General features: G+C 43.9%; 1 protein-coding gene across 2 annotated transcripts in view; it reads right to left on the bottom strand.

Moving 5' to 3' along the window:
- Positions 1–19,236, bottom strand: part of cimip2c (ciliary microtubule inner protein 2C) — a 78,614-nt gene that overhangs the window by 41,285 nt on the left and 18,093 nt on the right. For both annotated transcript variants that reach the window (XM_068017744.1, XM_068017754.1), the window contains exon 2: positions 15,461–15,734. In XM_068017744.1, coding sequence (XP_067873845.1) covers positions 15,461–15,734 — 274 coding nt within the window. The remainder of the gene's footprint in view (positions 1–15,460; positions 15,735–19,236) is intronic.

Consider the following 19,236-nt stretch of genomic DNA (forward strand, 5'->3'; position numbering starts at 1 on the left):
AAGATAGAATGTAAAATATTTTGAAAAACTTTTTCTAAACTATTAAAAAAATTACTTTAAAAATTCATCTTAAAAAGTCTACTAATGAATCATTTAACAGTACTCCATGATTACAAAATTAGTTTTTTAGGTCAAGTTCTGTTCATCAAATTTTAGTCATCACAATGCCATTAAAACCCAGTTACAGCTGATTGAACAAGGTGAACATCGTTGAATACGTTTAAGGCCGGGATAGATAGATTTTTGGTCTCGCAGGGAAACAAAGGATATGGGGAGCGGGCAAGAAAGTGGAATTGAAGCCCAAGATCAGCCATGATCGTATTGAATGGCAGAGCAGGCTCGATGGGCCACATAGTCTACTTCTGCGCCTATTTCTTGTGTAACGTTTTATATGGTGTGTAATAACAATGTGGGAGTGGGAAAGCTGAATTTCTCACTGATTTCAATGACAGTTGGCTCTGGGCAGAACCACAGCGCAACTTGTGATGAAATCCTGGGTAACAGACAGCAATTGGATGACAAAAGAGGTAGAGATTAAAATAAAGAAGAAAAAGTGTGCTTATGACAGATGCCAGGCAGAAATTATTGTTGCGAACCAGACTGAATATAAAAGATTCAGAGGGGAAGTGAAAAAGCAAATAAGAGAAGCAAAGAGAGAGCATGAAAAGAGACTGGAAGCTAACATTAAAGGACAAAAGTTTTCCATAGACATATAAATCATAAAAGGAGGAGTGTGGCCAATTAGGGACCATAAAGGGGATTTACATATGGAAGCAGAGGGCATAGCTGAGGTATTAAATGAATATTTTGCATCTGTCTTTACCAAGTAAGAAGATGCAACCCAGGCAATAGTGAAAGAGGAGGTCATTCAGACACGAGAAGGGTTTAAAATTGATAAAGAGGATGTATTAGATAGTCTGTCTGTACTCAAAGTCGATAAGGCAGCAAGACCAAATGAGAGGCATCCAAATAAACTAAGGGAAGTGAGGGTGGAAATCGCAGAGGCACTGGCCATAATTCAGACTCGAGGGTGGTTCCAGAGGTCTGGAGAATTGTAAACATTACACTCTTGTTCAAAAACGGGTGTAAAGATAAGCCCAGCAACTACAGGCCAGTCAGTTTAACATCGGTGGTGGGGAAACTTCTAGAAAGAATAATTCGGAACAAAATTAACAGTCATATTGACAAATATGGGTTAATTAAAGAAGGCCAGCATGGATTCCTTAAGGGAAAATCATATTTAACTAACTTGCTGGAGTTTTTTGAGGAGGTAACAGAGTGGGTTGATGAGGGCAATGCTGTTGATGTGGTGTACATGGACTTTCTTTTTTTTTAGAACATTACAGCGCAGTACAGGCCCTTCGGCCCTCGATGTTGCACCGACCTGTGAAACCATCTGACCGACACTATTCCATTTTCATCCATACGTCTATCCAATGACCACTTAAATGCCCTTAAAGTTGGTGAGTCTACTACTGTTGCAGGCAGGGCGTTCCACGCCCCTACTACTCTCTGAGTAAAGAAACTACCTCTGACATCTGTCCTATATCTATCACCCCTCAACTTAAAGCTATGTCCCCTCGTGTTTGCCATCACCATCCGAGGAAAAAGACTCTCACTATCCACCCTATCTAACCCTCTGATTATCTTATATGTCTCTATTAAGTCACCTCTCCTCCTCCTTCTCTCCAACGAAAACAACCTCAAGTCCCTCAGCCTTTCCTCATAAGACCTTCCCTCCATACCAGGCAACATCCTAGTAAATCTCCTCTGCACCCTTTCCAAAGCTTCCACATCCTTCTTATAATGCGGTGACCAGAACTGCACGCAATACTCCAGGTGCGGTCTCACCAGAGTTTTGTACAGCTGCAGCATGACCTCGTGGCTCCGAAACTCGATCCCCCTACTAATAAAAGCTAACACACCATATGCCTTCTTAACAGCCCTATTAACCTGGGTAGCAACTTTCAGGGATTTATGTACCTGGAAAGGCATTTAATACAGTGCCACACAACAGACTTGTGAGCAAGGTTATAGCTCATGGAATAAAAGGGACGGTAGCAAAGGGACGGTAGCAACATGGATATGGAATTGGCTGAATGACAGGAAACAAAGAGTCGTGGTTAATGGATTTTTTTAGGCTGGAGGAAGGTTTGTAGTGGAGAGTCCCTGGGGTCAGATTTGGGACCCTGTCTTTTCCTGATATGTATTAATGACCTAGACCTTGGTGTACAGGGCACAATTTCAAAGTTTGTGGATGATACAAAATTTGGAAGCATTGTGAACTGTGAAGAGGATAGTGTAGAACTTCAAAAGGACATAGACAAGTTGATGGACTGGCAGACAGGAGGCGGATGAAGTTCAATGCATAGAAGTGTGCAGTGACTCATTTCGGTAAGAAGAACATGGAGAGACAATATAAAATAATGGGTACAATTCTAAAGGGGGTTGCAGGAGCAGAGGGACCTGGGTGTATACATTCATAAGTCATTGAATGTGGCAGGACAGATTGATAATACTCAGACAGTTAATAAATATCCTGGGCTTTATTAATAGGGACATCGAGTACAAGAGCAAGGAAGTTACATTAAACCTATATAAGACACTAGTATGGCTTCAGCTGGAGTATTGCGTCCAGTTCTGGGGACTGCACTTTAGGAAAGATGTGAGGGCATTGGAGAGAGTACAGAAAAGATTCACGAGAATGGTTCCAGGGATGAGGAATTTCAGTTATGAAGTTAGATTGCAGAAGTTGGGACTGTTTTCCTTGGAGAAGAGAAGACTGAGAGGTAATTTGATAGAGGTATTCAAAATCATGAGAGGTCTGGACAGAATAGATAGAGAGAAACTGTTCCCACTCATGAAAGGATTAAAAACAAGGGCACAGATTTAAAGTATTTGGTAAGAAAAGCAAAAGTGACATGAGGAAAAACTTTTTCACACAGCAAGTGGCTAAGGTCTGGAATGCACTGCCTGAGAGTGTGGTGGATGCAGGTTCAATTGAAGCATTCGAAAGAGAATTAGACTGTTATATGAAAAGGAAAAATGTGCAGAGTTACAGGAAGAAGGCGGTGGAGGGAATGGAACTGAGTGAATTGCTCTTCTGGAGAGCTGGTGCAAACATGATGGGCCAAATGGCTTCCTTCTGCACTGTAACAAAGTTGTGAACTTCAGGATTTCTGCGCTAATCTGCGCATGGCGAACATCCTGAAGTCGCGGTTAGTTTCAGTGGGGTAATAATGGAGAATACTGACAGTTCGCAGTCAACCACAAACACGCCCACCCCCTTCCCCGAACGCTGCAAAATCTGGGCCATGGTTATTGTTTTCTGTCTGGCATTATAATTTCTGTACCAATAATTCTGCAGAGCATCATAAATTTAATATCCCCATGCATAAATATTTTTAATCTGTGTTTTTTCACCAAAAATTCAAAACACTGGAAAAGACAGGTGTAATTAAACAAATTATGGCTGAAAAAATCAAGCATTGGGAAGATTATTTTTCAAATATAAATCTCACAATACTCTTAATTATTTATTTTGGTCTACAATAAACAAGCACAACCAGAAGGAAATCTAATGAGAATGGACGCTGATGCTTCCTAAGAACACAAAGGGTCTGGAGAATTTATGTGGTGATGTTAACTATCTGTATTAGATTTCTGAATAAAACAGATAAAATCTAGGAAATGGCACTGTGTGGGATGCAGTGTGGCAGGCAGGAGAAATGGAATCTGAAGCTTTGTCATGTTTGCTGCATACACTTTATGGAATGGTACAGTTTCTTAAGGTGCAGTTGCTGTTTCATACCATCAACATACAGAGTATACTGGACAGCTACCGCCCGCCTCAAACTGGGCAGCCCCCGGTCAATAAGGTTCTGTCCCGCCACAGTCTACCTGCTTCAATGGGTGCTTGGAGCTCAGGGTCATTGCCTGAAAGGTGGACTGATACACCGCACCAAACACGAAAAAAGGAAAGAAGGTACCAGCCCTTCGCTTTGCAAGCTGGAATGTCAGAACTATGTGTCCTGGCCTGTCGGAAGACCTTACACAAATCAACGATTCTCGGAAGACCGCCATCGTTAACAACGAGCTCAGTAGACTCAATGTAGACATTGCAGCACTTCAGGAGACTCGCCTCCCCGCGAGTGGATCTCAAGCAGAGCAAGACTACACCTTCTTCTGGCAGGGCAGGGATCCTGAAGAACCAAGACAGCATGGAGTGGGCTTCGCCATCAGAAACTCCTTGCTCAGCATGATAGAGCCTCCCTCAAATGGCTCGGAACGCATACTGTCGATCCGACTGCTCACCACCTCTGGTCCAGTACACCTACTCAGCATCTATGCTCCAACACTCTGCTCCCCACCTGAAGCTAAAGATCAGTTCTACGAGGAACTCCATAACATCATCAGCAGCATCCCCAACACCGAACACCTATTCCTGCTAGGGGACTTTAATGCCAGGGTTGGGGCCGACCATGACTCATGGCCCTCCTGCCTTGGGCGCTATGGCGTTGGAAGGATGAATGAAAACGGGCAGAGGCTGCTTGAGTTGTGTACCTATCATAACCTCTGCATCACCAACTCGTTCTTTCACACTAAACCCTGTCACCAGGTTTCATGGAGGCACCCAAGATCACGTCGTTGGCACCAGCTAGACATCATTGTCACAAAGCGAGCCGCCTTAAACAGTGTTCAAATCACACGCAGCTTCCACAGTGCGGACTGCGACACCGACCACTCCCTGGTGTGCAGCAAGGTTAGACTCAGACCAAAGAAGTTGCATCATTCCAAGCAAAAGGGCCACCCGCGCATCAACACGAGCAGAATTTCTCACCCACAGCTGTTACAAAAATTTCTAAATTCACTTGTAACAGCCCTTCAAAACACTCCCACAGGGGATGCTGAGACCAAGTGGGCCCACATCAGAGACGCCATCTATGAGTCAGCTTTGACCACCTATGGCAAAAGTGCAAAGAGAAATGCAGACTGGTTTCAATCTCGTAATGAAGAGCTGGAACCTGTCATAGCCGCTAAGCGCATTGCACTGTTGAACTAGAAGAAAGCCCCCCGCGATTTAACATCCACAGCACTTAAAGCAGCCAGAAGCACTGCACAAAGAACAGCCAGGCGCTGCGCAAATGACTACTGGCAACACCTATGCAGTCATATTCAGCTGGCCTCAGACACCGGAAACATCAGAGGAATGTATGATGGCATTAAGAGAGCTCTTGGGCCAACCATCAAGAAGATCACCCCCCTCAAATCTAAATCAGGGGACATAATCACTGACCAACGCAAACAAATGGACCGCTGGGTTGAGCACTACCTAGAACTGTACTCCAGGGAGAATGTTGTCACTGAGACTGCCCTCAATGCAGCCCAGCCTCTACCAGTCATGGATGAGCTGGACATACAGCCAACCAAATCGGAACTCAGTGATGCCATTGATTCTCTAGCCAGCAGAAAAGCCCCTGGGAAGGACAGCATTACCCCTGAAATAATCAAGAGTGCCAAGCCTGCCATACTCTCATCACTACATGAACTGCTATGCCTGTGCTGGGACAAGGGAGCAGTACCCCAGGACATGCGTGATGCCAATATCATCACCCTCTATAAAAACAAAGGTGACCGCGGTGACTGCAACAACTACCGTGGAATCTCCCTGCTCAGCATAGTGGGGAAAGTCTTTGCTCGAGTCGCTCTAAACAGGCTCCAGAAGCTGGCCGAGCACGTCTACCCTGAGACACAGTGTGGCTTTCGTGCAGAGAGATCGACCATTGCCATGCTGTTCTCCTTTCGTCAGATACAGGAGAAATGCCGTGAACAACAGATGCCCCTCTACATTACTTTCATTGATCTCACCAAAGCCTTTGACCTCGTCAGCAGACGTGGTCTCTTCAGACTACTAGAAAAGATTGGATGCCCACCAAAGCTACTAAGTATCATCACCTCATTCCTTGACAATATGAAAGGCACAATTCAACATGGTGGCTCCTCATCAGAGCCCTTTCCTATCCTGAGTGGCGTGAAACAGGGCTGTGTTCTCGCACCCACACTTTTTGGGATTTTCTTCTCCCTGCTGCTTTCACATGCGTTCAAGTCCTCTGAAGAAGGAATTTTCCTCCACACAAGATCAGGGGGCAGGTTGTTCAACCTTGCCCGTCTAAGAACGAAGTCCAAAGTACGGAAAGTCCTCATCAGGGAACTCCTCTTTGCTGACGATGCTGCTTTAACATCTCACACTGAAGAGTGCTTGCAGCGTCTCATCGACAGGTTTGCGGCTGCCTGCAATGAATTTGGCCTAACCATCAGCCTCAAAAAAACGAACATCATGGGGCAGGACATCAGAAGTGCTCCATCCATCAATATTGGCGACCACGCTCTGGAAGTGGTTCAAGAGTTCACCTACCTGGGCTCAACTATCACCAGTAACCTGTCTCTCGATGCAGAAATCAACGCGCATGGGAAAGGCTTCCACTGCTATGTCCAGACTGGCCAAGAGAGTGTGGGAAAATGGCACACTGACACAGAACACAAAAGTCCGAGTGTATCAGGCCTGTGTCCTCAGTACCTTGCTCTATGGCAGCGAGGCCTGGACAACGTATGTCAGCCAAGAGCGACGTCTCAATTCATTCCATCTTCGCTGCCTCCGGAGAATCCTTGGTATCAGGTGGCAGGACCGTATCTCCAACACAGAAGTCCTCGAGGCGGCCAACATCCCCAGCTTATACACACTACTGAGTCAGCGGCGCTTGAGATGGCTTGGCCATGTGAGCCGCATGGAAGTTGGCAGGATCCCCAAAGACACATTGTACAGCGAGCTCGTCACTGGTATCAGACCCACCGGCCGTCCATGTCCCCGCTTTAAAGATGTCTGCAAACGCGGCATGAAATCCTGTGACATTGATCACAAGTCGTGGGAGTCAGTTGCCAGCGTTCGCCAGAGATGGTGGGCAGCCATAAAGACGGGGCTAAAGTGTGGCGAGTCGAAGAGACTTAGTAGTTGGCAGGAAAAAAGACAGAGAGCCAACTGTGTAACAGCCCCGACAAACAAATTTCTCTGCAGCACCTGTGGAAGAGCCTGTCACTCTAGAATTAGCCTTTATAGCCACTCCAGGCGCTGCTTCACAAACCACTGACCACCTCCAGGCGCTTACCCATTGTCTCTCGAGATAAGGAGGCCAAAGAAGACAGAGTATATATGCAGCTGGTCCTGATGTTCAAAAATGGAGTAATCATAGATCAGTAGCAGAAAAAATAACTTCTTGTCAAGTGTTCTGAGACTTAATAGAAAAAGGGGTGTCCAAGCAGAAAATAAAGAATTTGGGGTGGGGAAAATAATGAAGATATAATTGTAGCAATGAGTTTTTAATAAGCCTTGGTAAACAAGAAGCAGGTCAGTAATACAGTAGTGGTTTGGGAACAGAATTTCAGAGAAATAGGGCAAAAGCACATAGTGACTGAAAGATTGGCCTCTGATGGAGGAGCAGAGGGACCAGGAAATAAGCAGTAATCCAGAGTCAGAGGAATGTGTGGATGCTGCCTGGGACACACAACTAGCAGGGGTTGCTGGGGGTGGAATTGTGCACAGTGACTAAAATGAGGCATTAAAGAACAAGGAAAAGGATTTTAAAATTGATACAGTGTGGCTCAAGGAGCCAGTGGAGTTTGGTTCTTTGTCCATTATGTTCTGGAGATGGGAAAATGTGCTCTTGGTTAAAAAAAAACACAGCTCAGCTTTTTCAGTTAAAAGCATTGAATGAAGTTTCAGCACATTCACCGAAATGTTCTTTTTCTGAGCTTTAATTTGATTTTGAATATATCCAGCAAACACCTTCACAGCAGGTTTGGGGAAGCTCAGTACATAGCAGTACGAATCAGTTCCAGCAAGCCAATACTTTTTCTACCTACTATCTGATCTAGAATAAATGGGAAGAGCAAGAAGGAAAATAAATGCTGGATTTAGAATTCCAGATGTAATTCTTGTTATTGGCATCAGGACCATGACCACTGCATAGGAACTGAACATCAATGTGTATAATCCTGTGATGATGGTCACAACCAAGCTGAACATTCAAAGAGTGGAACCCTTCAAGTTTCATGTATTTAGTGGCACTGTGCAATGAAGCACACAGGCTGTGTGGGTGCAATCTATAATCCTCCAATTCTTCAGAAATCCTGTCATTTTCTAAAATTCTATAACCTTCTCATTGTTTCTAGTTCATACAATAGATGATGAAATTTCTTGCTTGAGCAAGCAAAGCATTATATGTTGCTTTATATGTATCTCTGTACTGCAGGTGACAGATATCTGGCTGATGTCATCCGTGGCACTTGGAAATGATCCAGAACCTAAAATACAGCTACTAGTAGGGCTAAGCCTATGGATGGATTTGGCTTTAAGTCACTTGCAGCATGTGGCAAACATCAGACACAATCTCCCTTGTGGATAGCAGCCTTTGCAAGCACCATTCCTCTGACACTAATGTTATATGTGCCTCACTGTGTTAAGGTGCTGGTGATGCAGCCGGGTCTGGGCTGCATTCTTCTATTGGTCCACCTTCTCTTCAGGGCGGCACAGTGGCGCAGTGGTTAGCACCGCAGCCTCACAGCTCCAGGGACCCGGGTTCGATTCCAGGTACTGCCTGTGTGGAGTTTGCAAGTTCTCCCTGTGTCTGCGTGGGTTTTCTCCGGGTGCTCCGGTTTCCTCCCACAAGCCAAAAGACTTGCAGGTTGATAGGTAAATTGGCCATTATAAATTGTCACTAGTGTAGGTAGGTGGTAGGGAAATATAGGGACAGGTGGGGATGTTTGGTAGGAATATGGGATTAGTATAAATGGGTGGTTGATGTTCGGCACAGACTCGGTGGGCCGAAGGGCCTGTTTCAGTGCTGTATCTCTAATCATAATCATAATCAAAACACAATTACAGGGGAATTCCTATGAAAAAAAACCCATGTGCTTTTCATGCAGCTGGAGCAAAGCTAACAATGGCAGAATTTTCCTCAAATGCTGACAGCAGGTTATATTTATGTAGTGCCTTTAACATAATAAAACATCACAAGGCACTTCACAGGAGCATTATAAAACAAAATATGACACTGAGCTACATAAGGGGACATCGGGCAGGATTATACGCACCTGCCGCCAAAAGTGGCGGCAGGCGAAACAAATGGCGGCCCGCACACCGCCATGCTGCCACAATCTTCCTCCCTGCACTACCGCCCCTCCACCAGCACCAAATCACATGGAGAGGGCGGACTCTCCAAAGCCTTTTTTAAAGCCCTGCCGGCTAATTCAGATTTTTAAAGTTATAGCCCCACACCCCCCCACCCCCCCCCCCCACTATACTGATTAAAAATCTGCCACCCTTTCCCACCCCACCAATAACAAAATTCATTATTTGCTCTCTCCCCACCCTGCCAACCCCCCCACAAAGCACTTACCTTCCACATTTGACCTCCCCCCCACAACATCTAAACTGAACTAAGTGCACAGGTCACCCCTTCCCACCATCCCCTAGACTAATGATGTAAATTTGACCCCCCCCTACCCACCCCCCACCACCGCCATACTAAAAATCTTAAGTTCGCCCTTTCCCCACTAAATGGCAAAGTGAAGGCATGTGAGTGTGGGCCGCCACTCAGCAGATCACAGCCTGACGATAAGATTGGAGTCAATTTTATTTAAAATGAATTCTGCTAATTTGAATATTTCAATCCGGGTCCCTTCACCCAGTGGCAGGGGCAGGGACAGGGGCGGTGCTACCACGGAGCCGTGGTGCCGCCGGGAAGATTGGGCCCAGCTCTCCCGTGTCGGGCTCCGTGGTGAGCCACTGATGGAACGGTCTTCCTGTATCCATGCGGCCTGACGCCGGAAGCTTTGTAAAATCCCGGCCATTAAGTCAGATGACCAAAGGCTTGGTCAAAGAGGTAGATTTTAAGGAATATCTTAAAGGAGGGAAATGAGGTAAAGAGGCAGAGAGGTGTAATGGGGGATTTCCAGTGTTTAGCTGCTAGGCAGCTGGAAACACAGCTACCAATGGTGCAGCAATTAAAATCAGGTTTGCTCAAGAGGCCAGAATTAGAAGAGCACAGATATCTGAGGGTTGCGGAACTGGAGGAAATTAAAGAGATAGGGAGGGACGTGGCCATGGAGGGATTTGAAAACAAAGATGAGAATTTTAAAACTAAGATGTTGCCTGACCAGGAGCCAAAATGTAAGTCAGTGAACACAGAGATGATAAGTGAAAAGGACTCGGTGTGAGCTAAGACATGGGCAGCAGAGTTTTGAATGACTTCTAGTTTATAGAGAGTAGAATGTGGTTGAGCAGTCAAGAATGCATTGGAATAGTCAAGTTGAGAAGTAACAAAGGCATGGATGAGAATTTCAGCAGCAGATGAGCTGAATGGGCAAAGTTGGAATGATGTTTCAAAGGTGGAACTAGGCGGTCTTAGTGATGGTGCAAATATATGGTCAGAAGCTCATCTCAGGGTCAAATATGACACCAAGGTTGCAAACAGACTGATTTAATCTCAGACTGTTGCCAAGGAGAGGGATGGAGTCAGTAGATAGGGAACGGAGTTTGGAGTGGGGACCGAAAACAATGGCTTTAGTCTTCCCAATATTTAATTGAAGGAAATTTTTGCTCATCCAGTACTGATTGTCGGATAAGCATGTCTGATAATTCAGCAACGGTGGAGGAGTTGAGTGAGGTAGAACTGGGTATCATCAATGTACATGTGGAATCTAATGCTGTGCTTTTGAATGATGTCGCTGAGGGGCAGCATGAAGATGAGAAATAGGAGGAGGCCAAAGATAGATCCTTGGGGGACAGCAGAGGTAACAGCCTGGGAGCAAGAAGAGAATCCACGGCAGATGGTGAAATTTGAATTCAATCAATAAATCTGGCTATGATTAAGTAAATAAAAATGGAAACAGAGGAGAGATAAGAGCAGTCCCACCCAGCTGGAGGATAGTGGAGAGCCATTGGAGGAGGACAATGTGGTCAGCTGTGTCAAAGGCTGCAACCAGGTTGAGAAGGACAAGGAGGGATAGTTTACCTTTGTCACAGTCACATAGGATGTCATTTGTGACTTTGATAGTCATTTCAGCACTCTGGCTGTGGTGGAAACCTGATTGGAGGGATTCAAACATAGAGTTCCAGGAAAGATGGGCATGGATTTGGAAGGCAATAACACGTTCAAGGACTTTGAAGAGTTAAAAGATAGAACAGAAAAAAAATGGAGGTGTAGGTTGTCCTTGTAGTCTTTGTGCAGGACTCCTTAAAAGCATTTCCGTCAACAGCTAAGCAACCCCAAACCCATTTTATATGGGTGGGTAGATGAATCAGTGATAATTCAGCATAATTCCAAGGAAATTGCCTGAAGGATGGTAACATGTCATTCAATACTCATTTACATATTGAAGTTGACAAACACCTAAGGGACCAGAAGGAAATACCAGCAGAAAATACTTGGGTCACAAAACCAATATGACTATGCTCACCTTTGAATTTTCACTCAGTTTTGCCCAATTTATGTCTTTTTTGGATGATTGGAAAATCTAGGGGAGTTGGTGGTGTAGTGGTAATGTCGCTGGACTAGTAATCTAGAGCCCAAGCTAATGTTCTGGGGGCATGAGTTCAAATCCCACCATGGCAAATGGTGAAATTTGAATTCAATCAATAAATCTGGAATTAAAAAGGTAGTCTAATGGTGACCATTAAACCATCAGTGATTGTTGCAAAAACCCATCTGGTTCACTAGTGTCCTTTAGGGAAGGAAATCTGCTGTCCTTACCTGGTCTGGCCTACATGTGACTCCAGATCCACAGCAATGTGGTTGGCTCTTAAATGCTCTCTGAAATGGCCTAGCAAGTCACTCAGTTCAAGGGCAATTTGGGATGGGCAATAAATGCTGACCTAGTCAACAATGTTTTCACCATAGTAAACAGGTGTTGAAATTGGTCTATGTCAGTAATGTAGAATGGGCCACACATTTTACAACACAGCCCATTTTCTTTTCTGTTGAAGTCAATGGAAATGAAAGTACAATGTGGTGGAAAGCACTATCAGCCCAATTTGCTCTACTGGCCCACATGTTTTGACACAGCAGCATTGCATTATCCATGAAACTTCAATCTTTGCAGCCATTTATTTGACAGTTTGTGGAAATGCAGAGTGATTTCAGCTTTGTGTTGATAACCGCAGACATGCCAGCTCTCTCAAATCTATAATGAAAGACGCTGTTCCTAAGCAAAATTAAATTTCACTCATGATCTTGCGATAGACCTTTGAAGTCTCAGGATTTTTTGCAGACATTCTTGGAAAAGTGCCTTTCGTAGGCTGCTACATCCTGCTCCTCCCTGGATGGATCATGCTAACGATCGGACAAACTAATAGTACTGGCTGGAGGTGTCCACTACACCAACCGAGCCTGAAGCAGCTGAAACTAGCAGGCCCACAAAGATCTACAGCAAACGCCAGCCTTACCCACATGTTGAGAGACCACCTCTTCAGGCCCTGTTCCCAGCAGCCACTTAACTACCTCCATGAAGCGCGTGCATTACCCAATTTGGGCAGACCTGCCGAGTCTTCTCCCAAAATGCACGGAGGGTGCATTTTTTTTCAGTTTGGGATTGTGAGTTACATTAAAATGATTTTAGCATCTATGGCCAGAATTTTTCGTTGGGTGGGAAGCTCTGCCCACCGTCCAAAAAGTTGGTGGCAAGCCTGCCTCCGCCTAGCCTGGGGAGCCAGGTCGGGATTGTTTGCTCCCCAGGCCCTTAATTGGGCTTGGGCAGGGCTTCCACCTCCTTGAGGCAGGAAGTCCTGCCAAATGGAGCTGCCAACCAATTAGCGGACCGGCAGCTCTTAATCCCAGCAGCACCACTGGGAGCTGTAGCCACTGCTGGGACTACACCCAGCCATCACAAGCAAGGGGAAGGATGGCACTGGAAGACAGGTAAGTTTTTAGGGCCTCACTGGGGACAATTGGTCGAGCCCCAGCGAGGGAAGGTGAGTCAGTTAGAGGGGCGGGGGAATGTTGTGCATTTCAGATTGTTGGGGCTTCAGGGACAGCCCTCCGTGGGGCAGAGGCTGCCCAATAAGGAGGGCCCCCCCCCAGCCCACAAGAAGACCGCCTGATTTTACTGGGCGGGGTTCTTGAGGCTTCTGCCATCCGGCCTCTGAGGGTAAAGTACCCTAGCAGTGGGAGAAGGCACTTAAGTGCCGGTTAAGTGGTCACTTAAGGGCCTTGATTGGCCTCGGGTGGGCAGGCTGTTTCTTGCCGCCACTGCCCTGCATAAAATTGCAGCGAGGTTGGGAAAGGTCCCCCTCCCTCACCGCCTCTCACTCAATTTTGCACTACCCCCACTACCAGCCTGCTTGTTTGGGAGCTGTAAAATTCCAGCCTATATCTGCATTACTCAATATAATAACTTGTATTTATTTAACAACCAGAATGCTTTACAAGGAGGATAAAAAGGATAGAGAGTATCATAGCATGGGGGAAATTGGGAGAGAAATGGACAGATTGTGTTCAGGGCTCCAAAAGCACAGTGGATGAGGAGGCTTTTGAACAGGTTTCTTACGGCGGAGCTGGTTGCAGCAAGGGGAAGAAACAGGGTAGGGATTTCCAGGGAGTGGAACAAGTGGTAGGATGAGAAGCTGTTAACAGGACCAGAAGGTATGTTCAGAGTGACTAAGGAGCAAATGGGTTATGAACTGCTTTAAAACCAAGGATGGAAATTTTGACATTGAAATGTTGAGAAGAAGACGTAGGCTCTAACCAGTTCCAACTAAAATGACAACCGAGATCCTATGATGCAAATATTACATAGTACTCTTGGTATTTTCAGACATTTGTTAAAATCATTCCTTGCATTTCTGAAATCTACATATTCAAGTATATTGTTCTTGGTATTGCCTATCGTATAACATGTACTTAGTTAGGAAAACTCACCAAGAATATTTAAGAAATAACAGTAGCATCGATACAAAATATTTCCATTCTGGGCCAGAGCAACAAGAAGACACTGGAAAAAAAAGCTTGATGAATTGCTTCTTTTTTTTTATTTAGAGATACAGCACTGAAACAGGCCCTTCGGCCCACCGAGTCTGTGCCGACCAACAACCACCCATTTATACTAACCCTACAGTAATCCCATATTCCCTATCACCTCCCTACACTAGGGGCAATTTACAACGGCCAATTTACCTATCACCTGCAAGTCTTTGGATGTGGGAGGAAACCGGAGCACCCGGCGAAAACCCACGCAGACACAGGGTTCCTACTGAACTTATCTGCCATCTCCTTTGCTCATACAGTTCAGACCTGCTGCTTAACTGCAATAAAATTCTATCACAAAATAAGTAGTATTAATGATTAAATAATTTTTGCCGGTATTTATTCTCCATACCTAGTTCCCCGGAGGGCATTAAGAATCAATTGCATTGTTGGCTTGGAGACTGGACTCCATTTTAGGGAGACTGGGTTGGTTCCCTTTCCTGAAGGACATTATTGAACCTATAGCAGTACTGTGAGAAGAGATTGGTGAACTAGCAAAAGCATATCATACCCAGTTTCAGTAAGGTTTTTGGCTACAGAATCAAAATAGAATATCCCCCAGAAACCTGCCTCATTCGTCAACTCCACAAACCAGAGATACTAGGCTGGTAAACATGACCCCCTGTCTGTTGAGACAGAATGCACAACTGATAACAGGTAGAATTTTTAAAAGGGTTTTTTTGTAAATAATTTTCAAATAAAATAATATAGTTTTTGTAAAGAACCCTGACCTGCTAGTGATTAAATAGGTCGCTAATGAGGTTTATGAACCTACTGTCAGTCTATTCTGGTTTATGTTTGAAAAATTAACTCATGATTTTTCTACCAAATCTCCTAAATTTTAACAGTTCGTCTCTTGATTTATGAGATGGTGATGTTGACATGTCTGTAACTGGGTAATGAAATCAGCCAGATTGACTCTTGGTCAACAATGTGAGACCACTTTATCAGCTGCAGGAGAATGGCAAATTGCACAAAGCAAACTGTAAAAGGTTTTTATGCTGTCAGCTGTATCACCCGCAGAGTTTTTTTAACTTGATTTTAAAATTGTTTGAAGTTGGCAAGGAACCGACCGGCCCAAAGCTCTTTTGTAAACATGAAATTTCACATACTTTGTATGGAGGTGAATTAAGTTCTGTGCTTTCTGAGCTCTAGGGAGAATGGCCATCCATTCCACAACTTTCAAACATTAGTCCAACAATGTCCCTGTACTAAAATATTGGACCAGCATCCTGCTTTGTATAGCCAACAGACAATGTAAAGCCACCAAGAATGCAGGTTCCAATCACTGTAAGAAGGTACTGGTGTCAAATCGATACATGTAGTATAACAGCACCATTCACCTCAGTTTAAAAAAGAGTTATTACCTGTTATCGTGGTCTTACCTTATCAAATGTTTTCAGTTCTTCATTCCTGTCAAAATCCACATCGTATCTAGACCACTGTGGGGCATACAGCCATCTATTCCGGTTGTGGGCCCTATTTGCTATTACAAGTGAGGGGTCATTGGAGTAAATGGTTGGGAATTGCCCTCCTTTGCTGTAAGGGCTCTGACTTGTATTCAGAGCTGACAGACGGAAGTCTTGGAAATACTTCCTGGTGGTGTTTCCATAGGTATCACCATATGTAAAATTTATAGTAGGGACATAGCCACGGTATCTGGAAAGAAGAATAACACAGCAATAGTTCAAGTCAGAGCACAAAATGTCCCACTGATAGTGCACTGTCACAACTATTCTTCAATGATACTTAAGGATTGAACAGTAATGAATGAGCGAACGCATGGTGATCTGGTCAGATACTCGTTTACATCCAAATTGTTAGTCTGAGACTTCAACGTTCTGAAACTACTCTTTCCCAGTATGTAGAGGAGAGGTTTTAGCAGAAGAGTCAGCTCTGGGGGCATCACTTTGTAGAATTTGGGTGAGAAGCCATCAGGCAATGGACCTTTTTACAGCCAGCATCACAGTCTGTGATTAGGGAATTAAGCAATTGTGTATTCTCCCCAAGAGCTAGCAAAGGGTGGGATTGTGTAGTTTATTATTGTATAACTTGGAACTCAGAGGTGTGTAGCGAGGTACAGTCATTTGTAAATTCCCTATTAATCTCAGTGGGGTAAGAAATGTGATGACTGTTTAGTTTTCGTACCTACTGCAACAATTCTGCTTTACATTTATAGTTGTAGCATATATGTGAGGTACCACCCCAGCTTTTTGTTCTGTTCATGGTATTCAAATCTGGTATATCAGAGGAGCTCTATGGTTGGCATCCTTCCATCTGTGAAAGCTGATGGACACACAACAAACAATCCATTTAGGTGGGGTGTCTTCTCTTGGTGCACCTTTGCTGATGGCTGTGAAGGCCAATCTTTGAGATGCAGGTTCTGCCACAAGTGCCACAAGTGAAGCTGCCAAGTGACGCTGTGAGTTGCTTGTGACATTGGTGCCTGTTGCCAAGCTGCAGTAGCAACTGGTCATTGTGGTAGTGAATGCCAGTCCACAGGATGTGTCGCCATTTTCCTCTTTTGCCAGATAGTGACTCACAGGTACAATAGTCAACATTTAGGGCCTTCATGTCACGCTAGCAAGCTTCCTTGAAGCGGAGCTTTGGGCACCCCACTGGTCATCAGGCCCCGGCTACCTCACCATACAGAAGGTCCTTGGGTATGTGATCGTCTTCCATCCTGTGGACATGTCCAATCCACCGAAGCCGCCTCTGTTTGATTAGTGCCAACACACTTAGGAGCTCTGCTTTTGAGAGGATTGCCACATTTGTGATTTTGTCCTGCCAGGATATACCCATAATGTGCTGCACAGCCAAGATAGAAATTATTGAGCTGTAAATGGGCTCATTCAATGCTCGATGTTCAGTGTCTCCTTTGTTTGGTTTCTGGCTTTTATCTTTCTTTCTCTGGGTTTGCAACTCTTGGCAATAATGACAATGATCCCAAAGGTCTCTCTGGCCTCCCACAATGGCATCTCCCTCTGTTTGGGGTGGGAGGCAGTGCTTTTCCTTGTCCTTTGTTATTATGGCAATTGTTGAGTTCTGCCTTCTCAACATGAACAATAAAACATATGATCCAACATTGTGGCTTCCAGGCTAGGTGCATTTACTCCTAGCCTATTTCACAGAGGTCAGATAAGATTTTATACAGCACTGCCACATGAGGAACAACACTTGCTGACTTTTCAACATCATGAACCACTGTGATAGTACCAACACCTTTTCCTGGCTGCTCTACCTGAGTGCTGAAAAAGCAGCTAACTTGAGGTGGAAATTCCCTCTGGGAGTAGTCAAGAGAAATGGACTTTAGTATTAGACTAAGAGAGTAACATCCTGTCCTCACAACGCACATCCAAGATTTGTCCCAATAGCCTCAGCTCTCTTGCATTCTCCATCCTTCAAAGGACTAAACTTTAATGGAGGGCTGAATAGAAAATATCCCTACGTACTAATGACGTAATGCAATATGTAACTATCCATCTAACTTCTGAAATAAGTAAATGGTTAGTTAACAAGCAGTGGGACCACTTAGAAATGACTGATGCCAGCTTGTACTTGAGAATGAGGGAATGATGGAGATGAATAATATGTATTTTGCTTAGTTTTCAAAAAGGAGGGTGAAAGTGGAATTATAAGAACGTTTGAAGAGAATGTGAAAGAAGAAACTGTATTAAAATAATGAATGAAATTAAGAAGATGAGTCAGTCGGCCCATATAAGTATACTGAGGGATACTGAGAATTCCCCCAGAACACTGAGGGAAGTTGGGGAAGAAATAGCAGAGACAGTTCAATGCAGATAAATTGGAATAAGTACATTTTTGGGAAAAAAAGTGAAAGGAAGTCTGTAATAAACATTCAAATTTTTGAAACTGAAGGAACAGAAAGCCAGAGTGCAGATACATCATTTGTAAAAGTAGGTGCAGGAAGGAAACGCCATTCTTAAAAAAAAGGAAATGGAACATCTAGGTTTTCTACATAGAACATTAATATCTGACACTGGCCTTACATGCATCTGCCCTCTCTTCACCCCACCATTAGCAACCATGCCTTTAGCAGCCTAGCATCCACATTTTGGAATTCTCTCCCTAAAACCTACCACAGCTCAACCTCCCTCTCCTCTTTAAAGCCCTCCTCTGATCAAGTGTTTGGTCACTCTTCCTAATAGCTCTTCTTTTGTGTCAGTGCCTTATTTTTGTCTGATAGCATCTCTTGGAAGTGCTTTGGGACAATTTTCTACATTAAAGCTCTATATAAATGCATGTTGTTGAATGTAAAAGGAAGAAATTAATTTGCACAAACATTGGTTATGCCACCGTACTGTATGCAGATCCACGTATCCTGTTATCGGAAGGATATTCCAGCCATGGAAAAAGTGTTGTGAAACTTCACAAGACTAATAGCAGGAATAAAAAATTACAATTATGAAGAAAAGCTCAAAAAATTGTGAAATTTTTCACTGGTAGATTAAAGAGAGTTCGAATAGAAGTTTTTAAAATCTGAATGTTTCGATAGGATAAACAGCAAAAGTTTATTTCTACTGGTTAGCAAACCAGTAGCAAAGGGTCATAAGGGGTAATATGCTGATTTTGTGCTCCCAGTAGAGAATCTCATTCATCAGAAATGCACCTCACAAACTAGGGCACATGCTGCATATGATATCCTGACCATTTAAATAAACATTAAAATTAAACTGGCTTTCAGGATGTCTGTGACCAGAAGTAGCAACACAGATTGTACCTCTACACAAATATGAAGACCGTCCTCATTATTATCCAAATACACTTCATGTGGGATAGAGAAATGACATGGATTGACTCCTTATTTCACCCTGATGAAATGATTACTTACAGTAATCTCAGCACAGAGGAATTTTATTATTATTTTGATCAAATGAGAAGCTAATGATCTTTATTCACTGTAATTCATTCAGTGTACAGAATTTTATTATCTTCAATAAAAATAGAAAACTGCTTGAAATTTTGTTACTTTATAATGTTCTGTTGAATCTTCAACTCTTCTTCCCTGACATCAGGCATCATTTCTCAGAAAGAACAAAGAATAATCCGTGAAATTTATGAAAACGCTTGCACCACTGATACATAATGGGTCAGGTTTTCATTTGCAGCATTAGTTACATATAAGTCATCATAAATGGTT

This window comes from Heterodontus francisci, chromosome 3 (genome assembly GCF_036365525.1).
Source record: "Heterodontus francisci isolate sHetFra1 chromosome 3, sHetFra1.hap1, whole genome shotgun sequence".
Taxonomy (NCBI): Eukaryota; Metazoa; Chordata; class Chondrichthyes; order Heterodontiformes; family Heterodontidae; genus Heterodontus; species Heterodontus francisci.